The sequence below is a fragment of the Bidens hawaiensis genome, unplaced genomic scaffold (assembly GCF_021521415.1).
Source record: "Bidens hawaiensis isolate Kalapana, Puna unplaced genomic scaffold, B.hawaiensis_p1.1 tig00008037_1, whole genome shotgun sequence".
In the NCBI taxonomy this organism is placed as follows: Eukaryota; Viridiplantae; Streptophyta; class Magnoliopsida; order Asterales; family Asteraceae; genus Bidens; species Bidens hawaiensis.
This window is the reverse complement of record NW_027491564.1, coordinates 1035164-1051097: the sequence shown is the minus strand read 5'-3', so window position 1 is coordinate 1051097 and position 15934 is coordinate 1035164. Positions and strand designations below refer to the sequence as shown.

Here is a 15934-nt window from a genome sequence, read left to right as displayed (position 1 = left end):
TTATGATGTAGCTCGGAAAAACATAGTTCTTGAAGAACATCCATTGCTACAATTTAATATCCTACTTTCCTTTGATGGGTGGTAAATTGATAAATATATTAATAAAGGTAACGCCTCTTTTGTATTTAGGCTAACTAATAGCGTAGGAGAAGTCTTATTTTCAAAGTTGGTTCGTAACCAAAGTTCTTTCAATTATACATATATGACAACGAGAATGAATTTTTAATAGAAAGAAGCATTCTCGGGTATGACTTTGCACGGGCATTTTTTTATATTAAGTTAATTTAAAAAAAATCATTTTGTGATATAAATAAGATCAAATTATGTACACATTGTATAGATATAAGTATAGATGTAATATATTTTTTTCATACACGCTACGTAATTATTTGTTTTAGTTATAATTTGAATTATTTCGTATGTGACACGGCCTCTAAAATAATTATATATACAATAGTTGTACTTTTGGTACCCTTATCCTTTACATTGCTACTCACCCCACCACTGGCCTTGCCACGTATGTCCGTCCCATCTTGATCTTTCATTCTTCACTCATCAGTGTCACATGGAACACCTCTTCTCCTTCTTCTTCCTTCATTTGATTTGATTTCAAGTTCATCTCATTTGTCCGTCTGACAACGCATTTTCGTCCCAACAGCCACACAAATTACGAAGCGTGGTCGGCGTTTAGAGAGCAAAAAGATCGGGCGGCAGAGATTCATCTTCTCATACGTGCAGAGGTTGTAGCTCAAGCGTATATCGGCGACGGCAACCCCTTTGTCGGCCCGCCCGGTGACGAGGGTGTTGAGTGGTTATGGACTAAGCAAGGCGTTGAGGAGGGTTTCTTAGTCGCGTTGAACTACCGGCAACCAAACCTAGGTTTCCGACGAAGCCCTGATGAACCAGTCAGCTGAGCTTAGGTAAGTCGAGTCTGTTGCGATTGAGTTTCCTACCGGTTGGGTTGTTTTTTCTAAAGAATATATTGACTACCAAATTTTAAATATGTGACTTGAATGTCTAATTGAACAAATTCTACTAATCTGTTTAGTGTTTACATTGTGCGCAGGCAACTGATTGAAAACGAAACAAAAGAAATGAAACAAGTACTGACTTGCCACATTTGTTAAGACATGTTAATATGGAATTGTCATCAAGTTTTACTAAAGTAAGTTTTATTATTATGAACAAAAGATAAATCCTTTATTAGTCCATTTGATCGTTGTTATTTATTTCAGATTTTCTTGCAACTGGATACACTTTAGGACTTTAAATTGTGGTTGCAATTGGAAATATTAGACTGATAGACCTTATATGAAGGCAAATATATCATCCTTAGGTTCCATACCTGAAGAGGTAGGTCACAGCAGAGCCCAGTTGGACCCGCAAGACTCACCTTGAAGAGGGACTTCTGCGCAAAGACCAACTGGTTCCGCAGGACCCACCATGCTCAGAGAGATGAATACCTTACGCGCAGTACGCAAGCTGTTCCCGCAGGAAAAGCCTCCCAATGGTGAAGTACCCCGCCTGTTCCCGCAGCTGCGGATACAAGCCATCAGGGAAGGCTACCCGCACTAATAGCAAGGCTACACGCACAAGGCACTAACTCTCAATAATTTAGTAATGTCACTTGAATAATGAATGAGCAAGGCGGGAATACTCCCGCCCAAATGAGCCAGTCCGTACGCTTCTGGAGGATCTTTTGTACTATACCTGCCAAGGTATGGACAAAATAGACAAGATCTGACCAAAGCAGCCCATGAACCAATCACAGGGTGACAGCTCACTGACAACAGTACGACGAGCAGCACGCTCTAGTACTTAAGGTCACTATCAGCCGCTGCCTACTCACCAACCCTCATCGTGGCACGTACATAGCCTGCAGTTGGTGGAAAAGGAATAGTACACAGCAGGCCATGTCACTATCAGCCGCTGCCTACCCACCAACCACCAGCATGGCACGTGCGTAGCCCACAGTTGGTAGAAAAGGAATATTATACAGCTGGCTGTACCTGCTTGGAAACCTACCTTCGGCTATAAATACTCCAACATCTTGGAACGGTATCATCATCTTATCATCTTATCATATACCATCTTATCTGCTCTAGCTATTTCTCTTAATATACATTTATATTCAGAGCAATCTAGTCTGATTCTCATGCCGGAGGGTGGTCACAAGGAGGTACCCCCCTTCTCAGTGACGAGCTCACGGTGTCTGTTTTGCAGGTCATCAGAAGAATAACCATCTTTGTCGGACCTAACCCTCGTGGGAAACATCTACCTGACCCTAAGATTATCCGTAATCTGCCGGGGTCACTTAGTGTTTCTTCAATACCCATACTATTTAGGTTTTTATGCATTTCGAAGTGTTCATGCATTTTGTTATGAAGATTCTGGCTTTACAACATTATGCAGTAGTTGAAGGGAAGACTAACCGAGCTAAGATTCAAGTCACACGTCAAAAAGAAAAACTTTTTATACGGGTCATGTGACTTCAATTCCCCCGCCGTCAAGCAAACTTATCTCCCTTATTTCTCAAGTAATTCCTTTTACAAAATTCGATGATCATTATTTTTTTTAGCGGCGATGGTTTGGGAAAAATTAAGTTATTGGCGTAAGGTTTCTCCTATTCTTGATTTCTCAGTAGAGACCTTCACATGACCATCAATCTTGGCCCTGTAAAAAAAGGAGATGTTTTATGGAATTATCATAATTGCTTGGTGGAGACTTTGGAAGGCAAGAAGCGAGAAGGTTTTTGGAGGAAAGAGGTTATTTTGGAAGAGATTATAGGAGACACAAAGGCTAGTGGTTTTCTTAAGTATAGGTCTAAATATGGATCTTTAGCTTAGATAAATTGGTGTAATTTTAACTTTATGTATTTTCTTTTCTTTTTGAGTTTGTGGAGTGGTCTTGAGGGATGCTCTCAGTTTGTGGAGTGGTGGTCTTTGGGTGTGGTGTTTTCTTTGGTGTTGCTGTTTATTAAAGTTCATCTTTCGAAAAAATAATATACATAGCGGCCAGTCGGCAACTTCCTATTTATTCACTTTTTCTTTTTCTCAATCACCGACCTAAAACTAGAGCCCACTTTAACCATTTAAAGCCCACCTTGATTTGATCTTTATCCCACTAAAATCCTCTTCAATGAACATAATTATAATTTAAGTTTAATTAATCATCAAATTAGATTTTTTTAACAGTTATTTAGTTCATTGATGGACCATTGTCTATCCGATCATTTCCATTCTCTGAGCATAGAATTTCAAGGATGAAAACTTGTACATCAGTTAGCTCCAGCCCTCATCTGTCCTAATCCGGAGACCACTCTCAGAAGGAAACTCATATAGATGAGAAACCCACAAGCACAACATGTAACTCTTAATATTTTTTTTATTACAAGTAAGAATTGTATCCAAAGCCTTCTTTTTAAATGAAATCTTTGGTACCTCACATCTCGGCATGGGGATCCTTGGCTATCTAACTAACTATATACCATTATTAAAAGAAAATATATTGTCCATGTGGCATTCAACTATGCCATCCACATAGGATGTCATGTCACACCCCGTTGAGCGATTTGCAGAAGCGTAAAACGGAAATGTAACAAACACCTCTGGTATCAACCACATGGTTTATAAAAAACAATACAAACTAGTTTACAATATTTTACATCGATCTAACTTTGTTTACAACTAGGTGATACAAACTAAATCCAGCCCGTTAAGCGACCTTATTTCTTACTTGCACACTAAATCCAGCCCGTTAAGCGACCTTATTTCTTACTTGCACACTTGCATCAATTCACCCAGCATTGATTGCAAGTCAAACACGTAGCACATTGACTTTCTAGCCCAAGTCTGGTATACCTAAAAAACATGTTAAAACGGGTCAACTACAAATAGTTTGTGAGTTTCACAAGTTTCAAGAAATCAGTTGTGCGTACAACAATCACAGTTGTAGATACACAAGTATGTATGTATGTACGTTCACAAGTACGTTTGTTTGTATGTTTATGATGTAATTATGCTAAGCTACAGTAAAGCCTTGACTGTTTGTGCTGCGTGTATCCATTTCTCATGCTCAATCAACCACTGTGGCCCCCTTTCCGCCCACAACATGCCCCGAGTAGCTATGTCTAACACTACATAGCGTGTTTGTATAATTATGGTTATGTGCAAACGGGATAATGTCTCAGCAAACCGTGCTGGCCCCGCCTGGGTTTGTCAAACCAATAGTACTATTCACAAGCCACCAGCTCGAAGTTAATCACTGTGTTAGTGGGGACTTTCATGTGTTAGCACTTAGATAATTCCCATCATCAAACAGTTCAGAGTATATATAGATATGTATCAACATGTTTATCACCCCAAAAGTTTGTAAAATCAGTTTAAAAGTGGGGTCATGAAACTCACAGTTTAATCAGGATTCAATACAGCATTGGCTGGTAGTTTGTTGGACTCGTATCACTAGTCCCTATAATCAATATTATAATAATATTAATATTTTAATATTATTATAATCACAATACTAAACTGGGCTGTATATCTAATCTGGGTATAGCTGGAACGCCCAGAAAGTGTCAATAGGCTTAGATTGTGATGTTGTTTAATGTCTAATACTTAAACCAGAACTTGGCTCAGTTTCTCCGTTTTCCCAGCGGGGCCAAGTTGTTCGTTTATGCGTTCAGAAAACAGTTATGGGGAAGTAAGCTTGGGTAAATGTGTTGGCCGATAAAATGATTAAGTTATAAAGAAAGATCATGATGTGCCTAAAGTGATCTTATAAAAAATAATGCTATTTATCAACCTAGAACAACGAATAATAAAAACCTAGAATACCCTAAACCAAACCACTAGCAACAGGCAAGTGAACCTATCGGGTATAGAATAGCTATGAGAAGTCCGGGAATATCGAACCCTAGAGACACTAATTAAATTAATGAACTTAGATTCTAAAGCTAATCAAATTGATAACAAAGAAAAAGATTATTTTTGGATTTTTATTTATTTTATTATGAAACTAATTATTACTTAGACTAATTTAACCTAATAAATTAAACTTAAAATTCTAACACTTAGACGAAAACACTAATGAGAAAGGCGTTACCTAGGCAAGGAATCCGAATTGTGACGGCTCGGGCTTTTATCGGTTACGGGAAAATGCTACTGGAATCGGGAATCTAAAAAATATGAACCCTAGGAAACCTAATGGATCCCTAATCACTCTCAAGGTGTCACCTAAGAGGAAATCCTAAAGATCATGTAAAAGCACCGGCTTATTGGCTCCCCTGTCAGTTCACCAATTATGATTAATTACCCTAAAAAAAACAGCTAACCCGTCGGTTTCACTATCTCAATGCACCTAAGTACACGGGGTGGTCTAGAAGAGATCTAAAGGACACAGGTAAGCAGTGAAACTAAGGAAAACTAGGTAAACTTCATGTCAGACAGTTTAACCTAAAACCCTAATAACAAAGACAAACCTGACAACTTATCACCCGTCGGGTATCTAAGCAAGTAAGAATATAAACTTCTAATAATATGCTAAAAATCAGTTTCTATGGTGAATGAGCTCAAAAAACCATAAAAAAGTTGCAAACACACAGTAAACAACCCTAACATGCACCTATAATCGAAAGACATTCAATCATGCGACATGTGAAACATTCATTCAAGCACAAATCAAAAGTAAATACGCATAAATAACATCCAATAAATCTGATCGAAACTTTTAATTAATCAAAACCCAATAAATAATTCCCTAAAACCGTTTAAACCCTTAATCAATCACAAAACATCAATCCAAGCCTAGATAACTAAAAAGGTTCTAGCCAATAATCATGCTCAAAACAATAATAAAATATTTAAGTTCAACACCCAAGTTCATAATAAAAATAATAAAGTTAAACCAATAGAACCGTATTTAGATGAGTAGATGCGAACCCAAACACCTTCGAAGAAATTGATTTGCTGCTGCTATCCTTCCTCCTGTTCGGCCCTTGTATGACTTTCAACCCCTTTTTTTTTTTTTGGGTAAAGGGATTCACCCGGTTAAATGCATTCCACACAATCAAAAAGTACAAGTAATATGACAGAGTGCCATATTAGTTCTCATGTATGACATGCCATACAAGAGTAAACAAACCAAAACCACCAAACATTGGTAAACACAGCCAAAGCTTACACAAGAACAATGTAAATAAACAAAACTAAAACAAATCAACCATTATCATCAATCTGGTGGGAAACTCCCCGCGGAAAGTGCCAATCCTCGAGAACCCGATTAACCCGTTCAGAATTCTTGAACTTTAGAGTCATAAGCTTTAGGCGCGTCCCCCTAATGATTTCGTCCGCAACCATCTTCGGAGTCTTCAAAGAGTTCTTGAAAAGCCGGTTGTTTCGCTCCTTCCAGATAACGTAAACCGAAGCCCCAAATAGCAGCCGATTAACAACATTTTCAATAGAGTTGGACATTCCAAATTGAGACACATATTGAAGAATATTCGCCCAACCATTCCTACATCCCTGAAACTTCCCTTTCATTCTTACAATACTCCAAACCTCAGCAGAGAACTTACACTCAAAGAAGAGGTGGTTACGAGAATCCGGCTCTCCATTACAAAGAGGGCAGCAATACAAGTTATAATTTGGATACCCACCAATTTTCCATCCCATAATACGATTCTGCGTGCTCAACCTATCATGAAGCACAATCCACAACATAAAGGAGTGTTTTGGAACACATTGAGAGAACCAAACAACATGCACCCAAGACACCTTATCAGCCGGTCTCCGAATAAGATTCCAAATTCCAGACGCCGAGAAATTCATTGAAGTCCCATTCTCATCCATTCCCACGATCTTGTCCCTCTCATCCGGACAAATGCTGACTTCTTTTAGGTTCAAAAGAATTGGATACCTCAAAATCCAATCAGGCGGCCAACCCCAGTTATTATGATGAACAACATCATTGACACAGGTCTCTAAAGACAAGCCAGCACGATGAATAGCTCTAGCTTTCAACCCCTTTTGTGCCAACTCCCAGCCAAAGAATAATATATATATTACTTGTCTCCACTCAGAACAATAATAATAATGATTCTCTAAGAATGTGACCTCTCTCCAATCAAGCCGTCTTTTCTTTGACTTCACTCCATGAAAATTATAATAATCTTGTCTCTCCCCTGCTTCACTAGAAGAATTATTTATATATATTGTTTGTGTTGTAGGGTTTTCTTTCCTTACTACTTGGCTCCACCGACAATACATATGACGACTTCTTTCAATTTACTCTCGTGGGCCTGCCCAACAAGGGATTAACAACTAGGCATCAGTTTATTATTATTGTTATATTATTATTACATATTATTATTATTATTATGAGTATCTCCCGTTGACTTTCTTTCTTTTTTTTTTAAATGCTATATATATAATAGTTAATTTTAATAATAGAAATTAGTAATATATAATATATGCTTGACTCGTCATTTGTCGGTCTCAAATTCAGTACAAGTGTTACATTTTAGTTCGTTATCTCTTGAAAGCATTAAACTCATACATGAACCAAATAATAATAATATTCAATAAAAACTTGGCTCAAAAGTATCTAAAAGTATAGAAAATATTTATATAATAATATGTATAATTGAGACCACATCAAATATCCCCACACTTAAATCTTTTTCGTCCCTGAAAAAGCTATTTGCAATGGAATCATAATCGAAAAACTGATTTTCAAAACATTTAGGTTACTTTAATTAATGATAGATTAACGCAAAAACCGCGATTGTCGATATTGTTGTCCACTTAAACCCAGCCACCAACCTATCAAGCCCCCCATCATATTCAGTGATTAAGTTCAAGTGATATCAACAAACCTATGGGTCTCACACCTAAAGAGTTACAGATCCACTTACCCCCATCCCGAGCATAATCAAGACAATATAAACCGGGTTGAAGCAAACTGGTTCAACCTATCACCGTAAGCTAAAAATCCTTTAATGGTAAGAAGAAAATGCACTTAGGTGGAATTTAGATGGATGAATGGTCAAATGAGGTCTTACGAGCAATTCCTAAACCTAAAACTATATTAGCGGATTTCGGCCCAACATTGTTTCACCCGAGCTGCAACCCAGTATATGACGGTCTTAGGCCTCCACCCTTAGTATTTCCTAAAAATATTTATTGACTAAGAACTTTCAAGCCCCAATAGTGTATCCTCATAGTCACCATCCCCTTGGTAATACGTAAGCTCTCGGCTCCGTCTAGTATGTGCCTTTTGGCCTCTTTTTCTAATACTTTTGATTTTTTTTATTTTGTTAATGCTTCTTTGGCATTTGCATAACTTTCTCTTCACTTTACTTTCAGAATATTTTGCACATATTTGACGTTCGTGCAACAAAATTTTGTGCTCTTAGGCATCTTTTACCTAAACATATAACTATTTACTAAGCTCATATAAAATTTAGATATGGCCGGGCACCACCACTCTTTATTTACTTTCATAAAACAGAGTGGCGTGCTAAATTTTAAGTGCATGTAATTCTCACCACTTCAAGGTTTTAAGATTAAGGTTATAAAATTTGGATATGGCCGGGCACCACCACTCGTTATTTACTTTCATAAAACAGAGTGGCGTGCTAAATTTTAAGTGCATGTAATTCTCACCACTTCAAGGTTTTAAGATTAAGGTAATACTCGCTATACCTTATCGAATTTTCAGCTTCACTATCCCCCCTCAAGATGAGAACCCACAAGGTTTATGACTATTAGGTATATTAATAATAATCAGGGGAAACCTTTCAAGGCTAGTTGGGCCTACCGACACATCCTAAATTAAGTGCGCTTTCTATTTTTTTGTATCTCATATATATTAGTAGTTTTAAAAACCAATCCCCAATTTTTCTATCATTTTCAATTTTGTCACAAAATATATAATTCAAGGGACATAAATTTTTTTTTTTTGGTTTTTTTATATAAATATAAATATTTACATATATATATATATATATATATATATATATATTTTATATAAAGATAAATATTTACATATATATATATATATATTATTTTAACTACCTAAAAAAATGCCAGTTTCCCATCCCCACACTTAAATTTGAAATTGTCCTCAATGGGAGACAGGAAAACCACCAAAATAAAGCAGAAATAAAATAAAATAAAATAAAATAAAATAAAGCAAAGCATAAAGAAAATGGAACAGACTCCCCTGATAATAAGGCAGTGATCTTCATAAGTCAAGTTCCGATAAAACGACCGTATAGCATTTCATTAGCCGCCGCAGCTTTTGGGTCCCCTCTACAATCAAATAAGCTCAGAACGCCCCCGTCCGAATGGAGATTGAGTATGAACGTTAGCATCCAAACCTGCAAAACAAAACTCAAAGTACTCAAAGCAGACATCAAACAGACTCTAAAACTTAAAAACAGACTCAAAATACAAAAATAAAAGAAAACAAATACAAACATAAACAAATTCTACACTCGGGTATTCACCCGAGGTCCTATCCCTATCAAGCACTCAAACTAGGGATGTCGACGCGAAACACGTCCTCCTCAATCGAATAAATCGGCCCTCCAATATAGTGTTTCAACCTATGGTCGTTCACCTTCCATGCTCTTCCCTCCTGATCAACTAACCCAACCACACCGTGCGGGAACGCTGCCTTCACCGTATAGGGTCCTACCCATCTCGATCTAAGCTTTCCAAGAAATAACTTCAGACAGGAATTATAAATCAACACCTGATCCCCACACTTGAACTCTTTTACCTTTTTCAACTTCCTATCATTCAACGCCTTCGTACGCTCTTTATAACTCCATGATCTCGCATACGCCTCATCTCTCAGCTCCTCAACCTCATGAATTTGGAGATACCGGTTTTTCGCAGCCTGGGTCAGGTCAAGATTAACGGATCTCAATGCCCAATACGCTCTATGCTCTAACTCAACCGGCAGATGACACGTTTTCTCGTAAACCATCCTAAAGGGTGTGGTCCCAATAGGTGTTTTAAAAGCAGTGCGAAAAGCCCAAAGCGCATCATTTAACTTATCGAACCAGTCCTTGCGGTTCTTGCCGACAGTTTTCTCCAAAATTCGCTTAACGCCTCGGTTTACGTTCTCCACTTGCCCGCTCGTCTGTGGGTGATAGGCAGTGGACAATCGATGGGTGACCCCATACCGTGCCAACGTCTTCTCCATCTGGGCATTGCAAAAGTGTGTGCCCCTTTCACTGATCAAGGCCTTGGGAGTACCAAACCGACAGAACAACCTCTTCAAGAATCCCACTACAACTCGGGCGTCATTAGTGGGAAAGGCTTGAGCCTCAACCCACTTGGAAACGTAGCCGATAGCCACGAGAATATATCGGTTCCCTCTAGAAGAAAGGAACGGACCCATGAAATCAATGCCCCAAACATCGAAAACCTCACAAACCTGAATAGGGTTTTGGGGCATCTCATTACGGGATGAGATGTTTCCAGTGCGCTGACATGCATCACACTGTCTGACAAACACGTGTGAGTCTTTAAAAATCAATGGCCAATAAAAGCCGGAATCTAGAACTTTCCTAGCGGTGGAAGACGGACCATGGTGGCCTCTAGTCAAGCCCTCATGACAATGTCTAAGAATCTCACGGCCCTCTTCCCTACTCACACACCTCCTCAACACTCTATCTGCGCCTACACGAAACAAATACGGTGAATCCCATATGTAGTGGTTGGCATCTGCGAAAAACTTCCCCCTCTACTGATAACTCATGCCTTTAACTACCACTCCATTGGCTAGATAATTCGCGACGTCGGAGAACCATGGTAGACCCTCCTCTTCAGCACTAACGTACAAGACTGGCTCGCTCTCATATCTCACTCTCACCATCATCAACGACTCGTGGGGAAAGCTATCCCCGATGGTGTCCTCTCTAATCTCCTCTCTCTTCGGATCCTCCAAACGTGACAAGTGATCCGCAGCAACATTCTCCGCTCCCTTTTTATCCCTAATCTCAATATCGAACTTGGAAAGCAAGAGAATCCATCGTATCAGACGAGGATTGGCATCTTTCTTGGCGAAAAGGTATCGCAATGCCGCATGATCAGTATAAACGATGGTTTTGGACAACACAAGATAAGAACGGAATTTGTCGAACGCGAAGAGCACTGCTAGAAGCTCCTTCTCGGTAGTCGTGTAATTCTCCTGAGCATCATTGAGGGTCTTACTCACGTAATAGATAGGATGGAAGTGCTTGTCCTTCTGCTAACCTAGAACAGCCCCGACTACAAAATCACTAGCGTCGCACATGAGCTCGAAGGGTAAGCTCCAGTCGGGTGCTACTAAGATAGGGGCGTTAACCAACTGCCCCTTGAGAAACTCAAACACCTTCAAACAATCAGCATCAAAGTCGAATGTGATGTCCTTCTCTAGAAGGCGAGTCATGGGCCGGGTAATCTTAGAAAAATCTCTGATGAACCTACGATTAAAACCCGCATGCCCGAGAAAACTACGAACGGATTTCACACTATTCGGTGGAGGAAGTCTACTGATGGTGTCGATCTTAGCTCTATCTACCTCAATACCGTCTCGCGAAATCTTGTGCCCGAGCACAATGCCTTCAGTCACCATGAAGTGGCACTTCTCCCAGTTCAGCATCAACTTCGTCTCTATGTACCGCTTCATCATCTTCTCAAGATTAGAAAGACATTGATCAAAGGAGTCCCCGTATACCGAAAAATCATCCATGAAGACCTCCATGGAACTCTCGATCATGTCCTTGAAAATCGCTACCATGCAACGCTGGAATGTAGCTAGAGCATTACTTAACCCAAAAGGCATACGTTTGTACGCGAAGGTACCATATGGGCATGTAAATGTGGTCTTTTCCTGATCCTCATGTGCGACCGGGATCTGGAAATAACCTGAAAATCCATCAAGAAAACAGTAGAACTGTCGTCCCGACAGACGCTCCAACATCTGATCAATGAATGGAAGAGGAAAATGGTCTTTCCTAGTAGCATCAATAAGCCTCCTGTAGTCAATGCAAACCCGCCAACCTGTGACTGTCCTTGTAGGAATAAGCTCATTACGTTCGTTAGTGACAACTGTCATCCCTCCCTTCTTAGGGACGACCTGAACGGGACTCACCCATGAAGAATCAGAGATGGGATAGATAAGGCCAGCGTCGAGGAGTTTGATGACCTCCTTCTTGACCACCTCCGACATGTTAGGGTTGAGCCTCCTTTGAGATTGGATTACAGGCTTGTACTTATCCTCCATGAGTATCCTGTGCATGCAAAAGTTCGGGCTGATGCCCTGAATGTCCATGAGTTTCCACGCAATAGCCTGTTTGTGTGCCTTCAGCACATCAACCAACCTCGACTTCTCATCATCCGTCAACTAAGAAGAAATGATGACGGGCAAATCGGCCTCACCGTCCAAGAAAGCATACTCCAAATGATGAGGTAGCTCTTTAAGCTCAAGGGACGGTGGTGCCTCAATCGATGGTCTCTCCTTCGGTCCCTTGGTGCTATCGGCAACCGTGAACACCTCGGGGTATTCAGGAGGTGAGCTAGAAGAATGCTCAGGTCATGCTCCAGGGGAACATCAACCTCGTCCTCCTGATTGAGCAAATCCGCTCCAGAGATGTAGTCAAGACAGCGCTTAAACTAAGATATGAACGTGTCAAGAAAGTAAACGGAATCGTCCTGACTACTAGAGTTCCTCATCGATTTGACGACATCGAAGGAGACATTTTCCTCCCCTACACGAAGTGTAATTTTGCCGTCGAAGATGTCAATAAGCGCTTTAGCAGTACGCAGGAAGGGTCGTCCCAAAATGAGCGGTACCTGATCGTCAGCCTCTATGTCAAGAATAACAAAATCCACGGTGAAAACGAATTTATCGACTTTAACGAGTACGTTTTCCACGATTCCCCGTGGATATTTGACCGAACAGTCGGCCAAGGATAAACTCATGCGCATTGAGACCGGCTCGCCAAGGTCTAGCTTTTTATAAAGAGAATATGGCATCAGATTTATGTTAGCACCTAAATCGGCCAACGCATTGCTCTCAGTCGAGCTGCCAAACAAACACGGAATCGTGAAGTGTCCCGGGTCTGCTAATTTCTCCGGCAACTTGTTCTGGACTACCGCAGAGCATCCTTCATTTAGACAAACCGTCGAAAGCCCCTCCAGCTTCTTCTTGTTCGAAAAAAGATCTTTTAAGAATTTAGCGTATTTGGGCATATGCTAGAGTGCTTCGACAAACGAAAGATTGATTTTAAGCTGTTTAAACATGTCCAAGAAATTTCCATATTCCTCCACATACTTCTGCCGCAGAAGACGAGCAGGATACGGAACTCGAGTAAGATCGACTTCGGGACTCTTCTTTTCTTCAATCTTCTTCTTAACAACCTTCTCCACAAGAGACTCACCGTTTTACGAGGTACTCGCTGGGGGTTGCCTCTCGTGCGTCCTCACAGGAGCCTCCATCTCTATCTCCTCGTCCACCGGCTCCTCATCATCCGCCGGCGGCTGCTCTCTATCGTCTCCTCTACAACTACGGGTGGTCACCGCCTTCAACTGTGCCTTCAGGTTAAGCTCGGTGCTTCCCTGAAACACTCCGACCTGCTTATTAGGTAGCATATGCTTCCTTATCTCATCCACCTTTTGAGACATCTCCAAAAATGACGACTGCTGGTTCTTCAATAAGGTGTCGTGCTCAGTCAGTCTCTGCTGTGTGTTATTATCTCTGTCAATAAGGTGGGTAAGCATGGTAGATTGCTTAGTTAGAAACTCCTTAAGATCCGGATCCATACTACTGCTCTTCCCTGCACTCGAACTCCCTGCTACCTCTGTATCTCTAACCTGACTCTGCTCCTGCCTCGAATGAAAGCCCTGAGCATTACCTCCCGACCTCTAACCATAGTTTGAGTTGTTCATCCACCCGGTGTTCCCGTAGGCATTCTGTCCTCTATTCTGATTTCCCAAGTAGTCCACCTGCTCCTGCTGATCGACCGGACAATCAACTGTGTCGTGCTCTCCTCGGCAGATCTCGCACCTATTAACAACCTTCTTCAAGTCCTTAATTTCCCTCTGAATTGCCTTTAAGGCAGCCGTGATGCTAGTATCATTCGAAACTTGATGGACGCCTCGAGCGGAAGAAGTGGTGGTCTTAGAAGTACCTCGGGCGGACGGCCCCTGCTGCTCGGATAGGGCGAAGCTCTCAAACATCGACTCGCACTCATCTATATCCAGCTTCTCTAACATGTCCCCTTCAGCTAACGTGTTGAATTTCTGCTGCATCTCAAAGGTCAGCCCGTTATAGAATTTCTCGACTACGGCTCATTCGGACAGACCATGATGGTGGCATCTACTAAGCAGATTATGGAACCTTTCCCAAGCCAAAGGGTATGACTCATCAGGGTCCATGCGGAAGGAGTAGACCCGAAAAAAAATCAAAAGTATTAGAAAAGAGGCCAAAAGGCACATACTAGACGGGGCCGAGAGCTTACGTGTTACCAAGGGGATGGTGACTCTGAGGATACACTATCGGGGCTTGAAAGTTCTTAGTCAATAAATATTTTTAGGAAATACTAAGGGTGGAGGCCTAAGACCGTCATATACTAGGTTGCAGCTCGGGTGAAACAATGTTGGGCCGAAATCCGCTAATATAGTTTTAGGTTTAGGAATTGCTTGTAAGACCTCATTTGACCATTCACCCATCTAAATTCCACCTAAGTGCATTTTATTCTTACCATTAAAGGGTTTTTAACTTACGGTGATAGGTTGAACCAGTTTGCTTCAACCCGGTTTATATTGTCTTGATTATGCTTGGGATGGGGGTAAGTAGATCTGATCACGAAGTTGCGAGGCTTTAGATGGCGGAAAATACTTCTTTAGGAATCTATCTTGAAGTTCGTCCCAGGTAGTTATGGACCCAGGGGGAAGGTTTTCCAACCATGATGAAGCTCGACCCTCTAGAGAAAATGGAAAAAGATGAAGGTAGATGAAGCACGAGTGGCATTGGCGATATGAAAAGTGTCGCAGATGCGAGTGAATTTGTTTAGATGGCCCGGCGCGTCCTCGTCTTCAAGTCCGTGAAATGGGGATGAATTAGTAATAGAATTCATGACGTTGGTCGGAATTTGCCAGTTATTAGCATCGAGCATCGCCGGACGTGCAATTGCAAACCGTCTCCCCATAACTCCCTCATTCGCTCTCGAGTGAACCGTACGCCAAGGGGGAATAACATCACCCTTATCTAACGTGGAATCTGAAACGTGTACCTTGCTTTCGCATAGAGCATGTGTAATCTCCCGAAGCTCCCTACGACGCTCACGAAAATCTCTCTCGGGTTCGTCAAAAACTATGAACTCTGGTGGTCCTAACGAACGAGTACGTTGCATACGCTGAAAAACAAATAAAATCGTAAGGACACAAGCTTATCCCTAAAGCAAATAAATCACAGATAGCAATTAAGAGCAATTAAGTAATTAAATAAAATAAAATCTAATTATTTAAACTAAAACTAAAAAAAACAAAGAAAAGCAAATAGAATCTAATTCGCCAATTATCAAGTGTCCCCGGCAACGGCGCCAAAAACTTGATGTGCCTAAAGTGATCTTATCAAAAAAAATGCTAATAATCAACCTAGCACAACGAATAATAAAAACCTAGAATACCCTAAACCAAACCACTAGCAACAGGCAAGTGAACCTATCGGGTGTAGAATACCTATGGGAAGTTCGGGAATATCGAACCCTAGAGACACTAATAAAATTAACGAACTTAGATTCTAAAGCTAATCAAATTGATAATAAAGAAAAAGATTGTTTTTGGATTTTTATTTATTTTATTATGAAACTAATTATTACTTAGACTAATTTAACCTGATAAATTAAACTTAAAATTCTAACACTTAGACGAAAACACTA

At 40.5% G+C, this 15934-nt stretch overlaps 1 protein-coding gene across 1 annotated transcript; it reads right to left on the bottom strand.

Annotated features, from left to right (window-relative positions):
• Positions 1–12665: 12665 nt before the first annotated feature.
• On the bottom strand, positions 12666–13244 carry LOC143636677 (uncharacterized). Its single transcript, XM_077104209.1, has one exon. The coding sequence runs from the start codon at positions 13242–13244 to the stop codon at positions 12666–12668; it is 579 nt and encodes a 192-aa protein (XP_076960324.1).
• Between the last annotated feature and the right edge of the window lie 2690 nt (positions 13245–15934).

What these genes read in the sequence shown, in the direction of transcription:
- LOC143636677 (XM_077104209.1), bottom strand. Translation starts at nt 13,244, where the DNA reads ATGCCCAAATACGCTAAATTCTTAAAAGATCTTTTTTCGAACAAGAAG.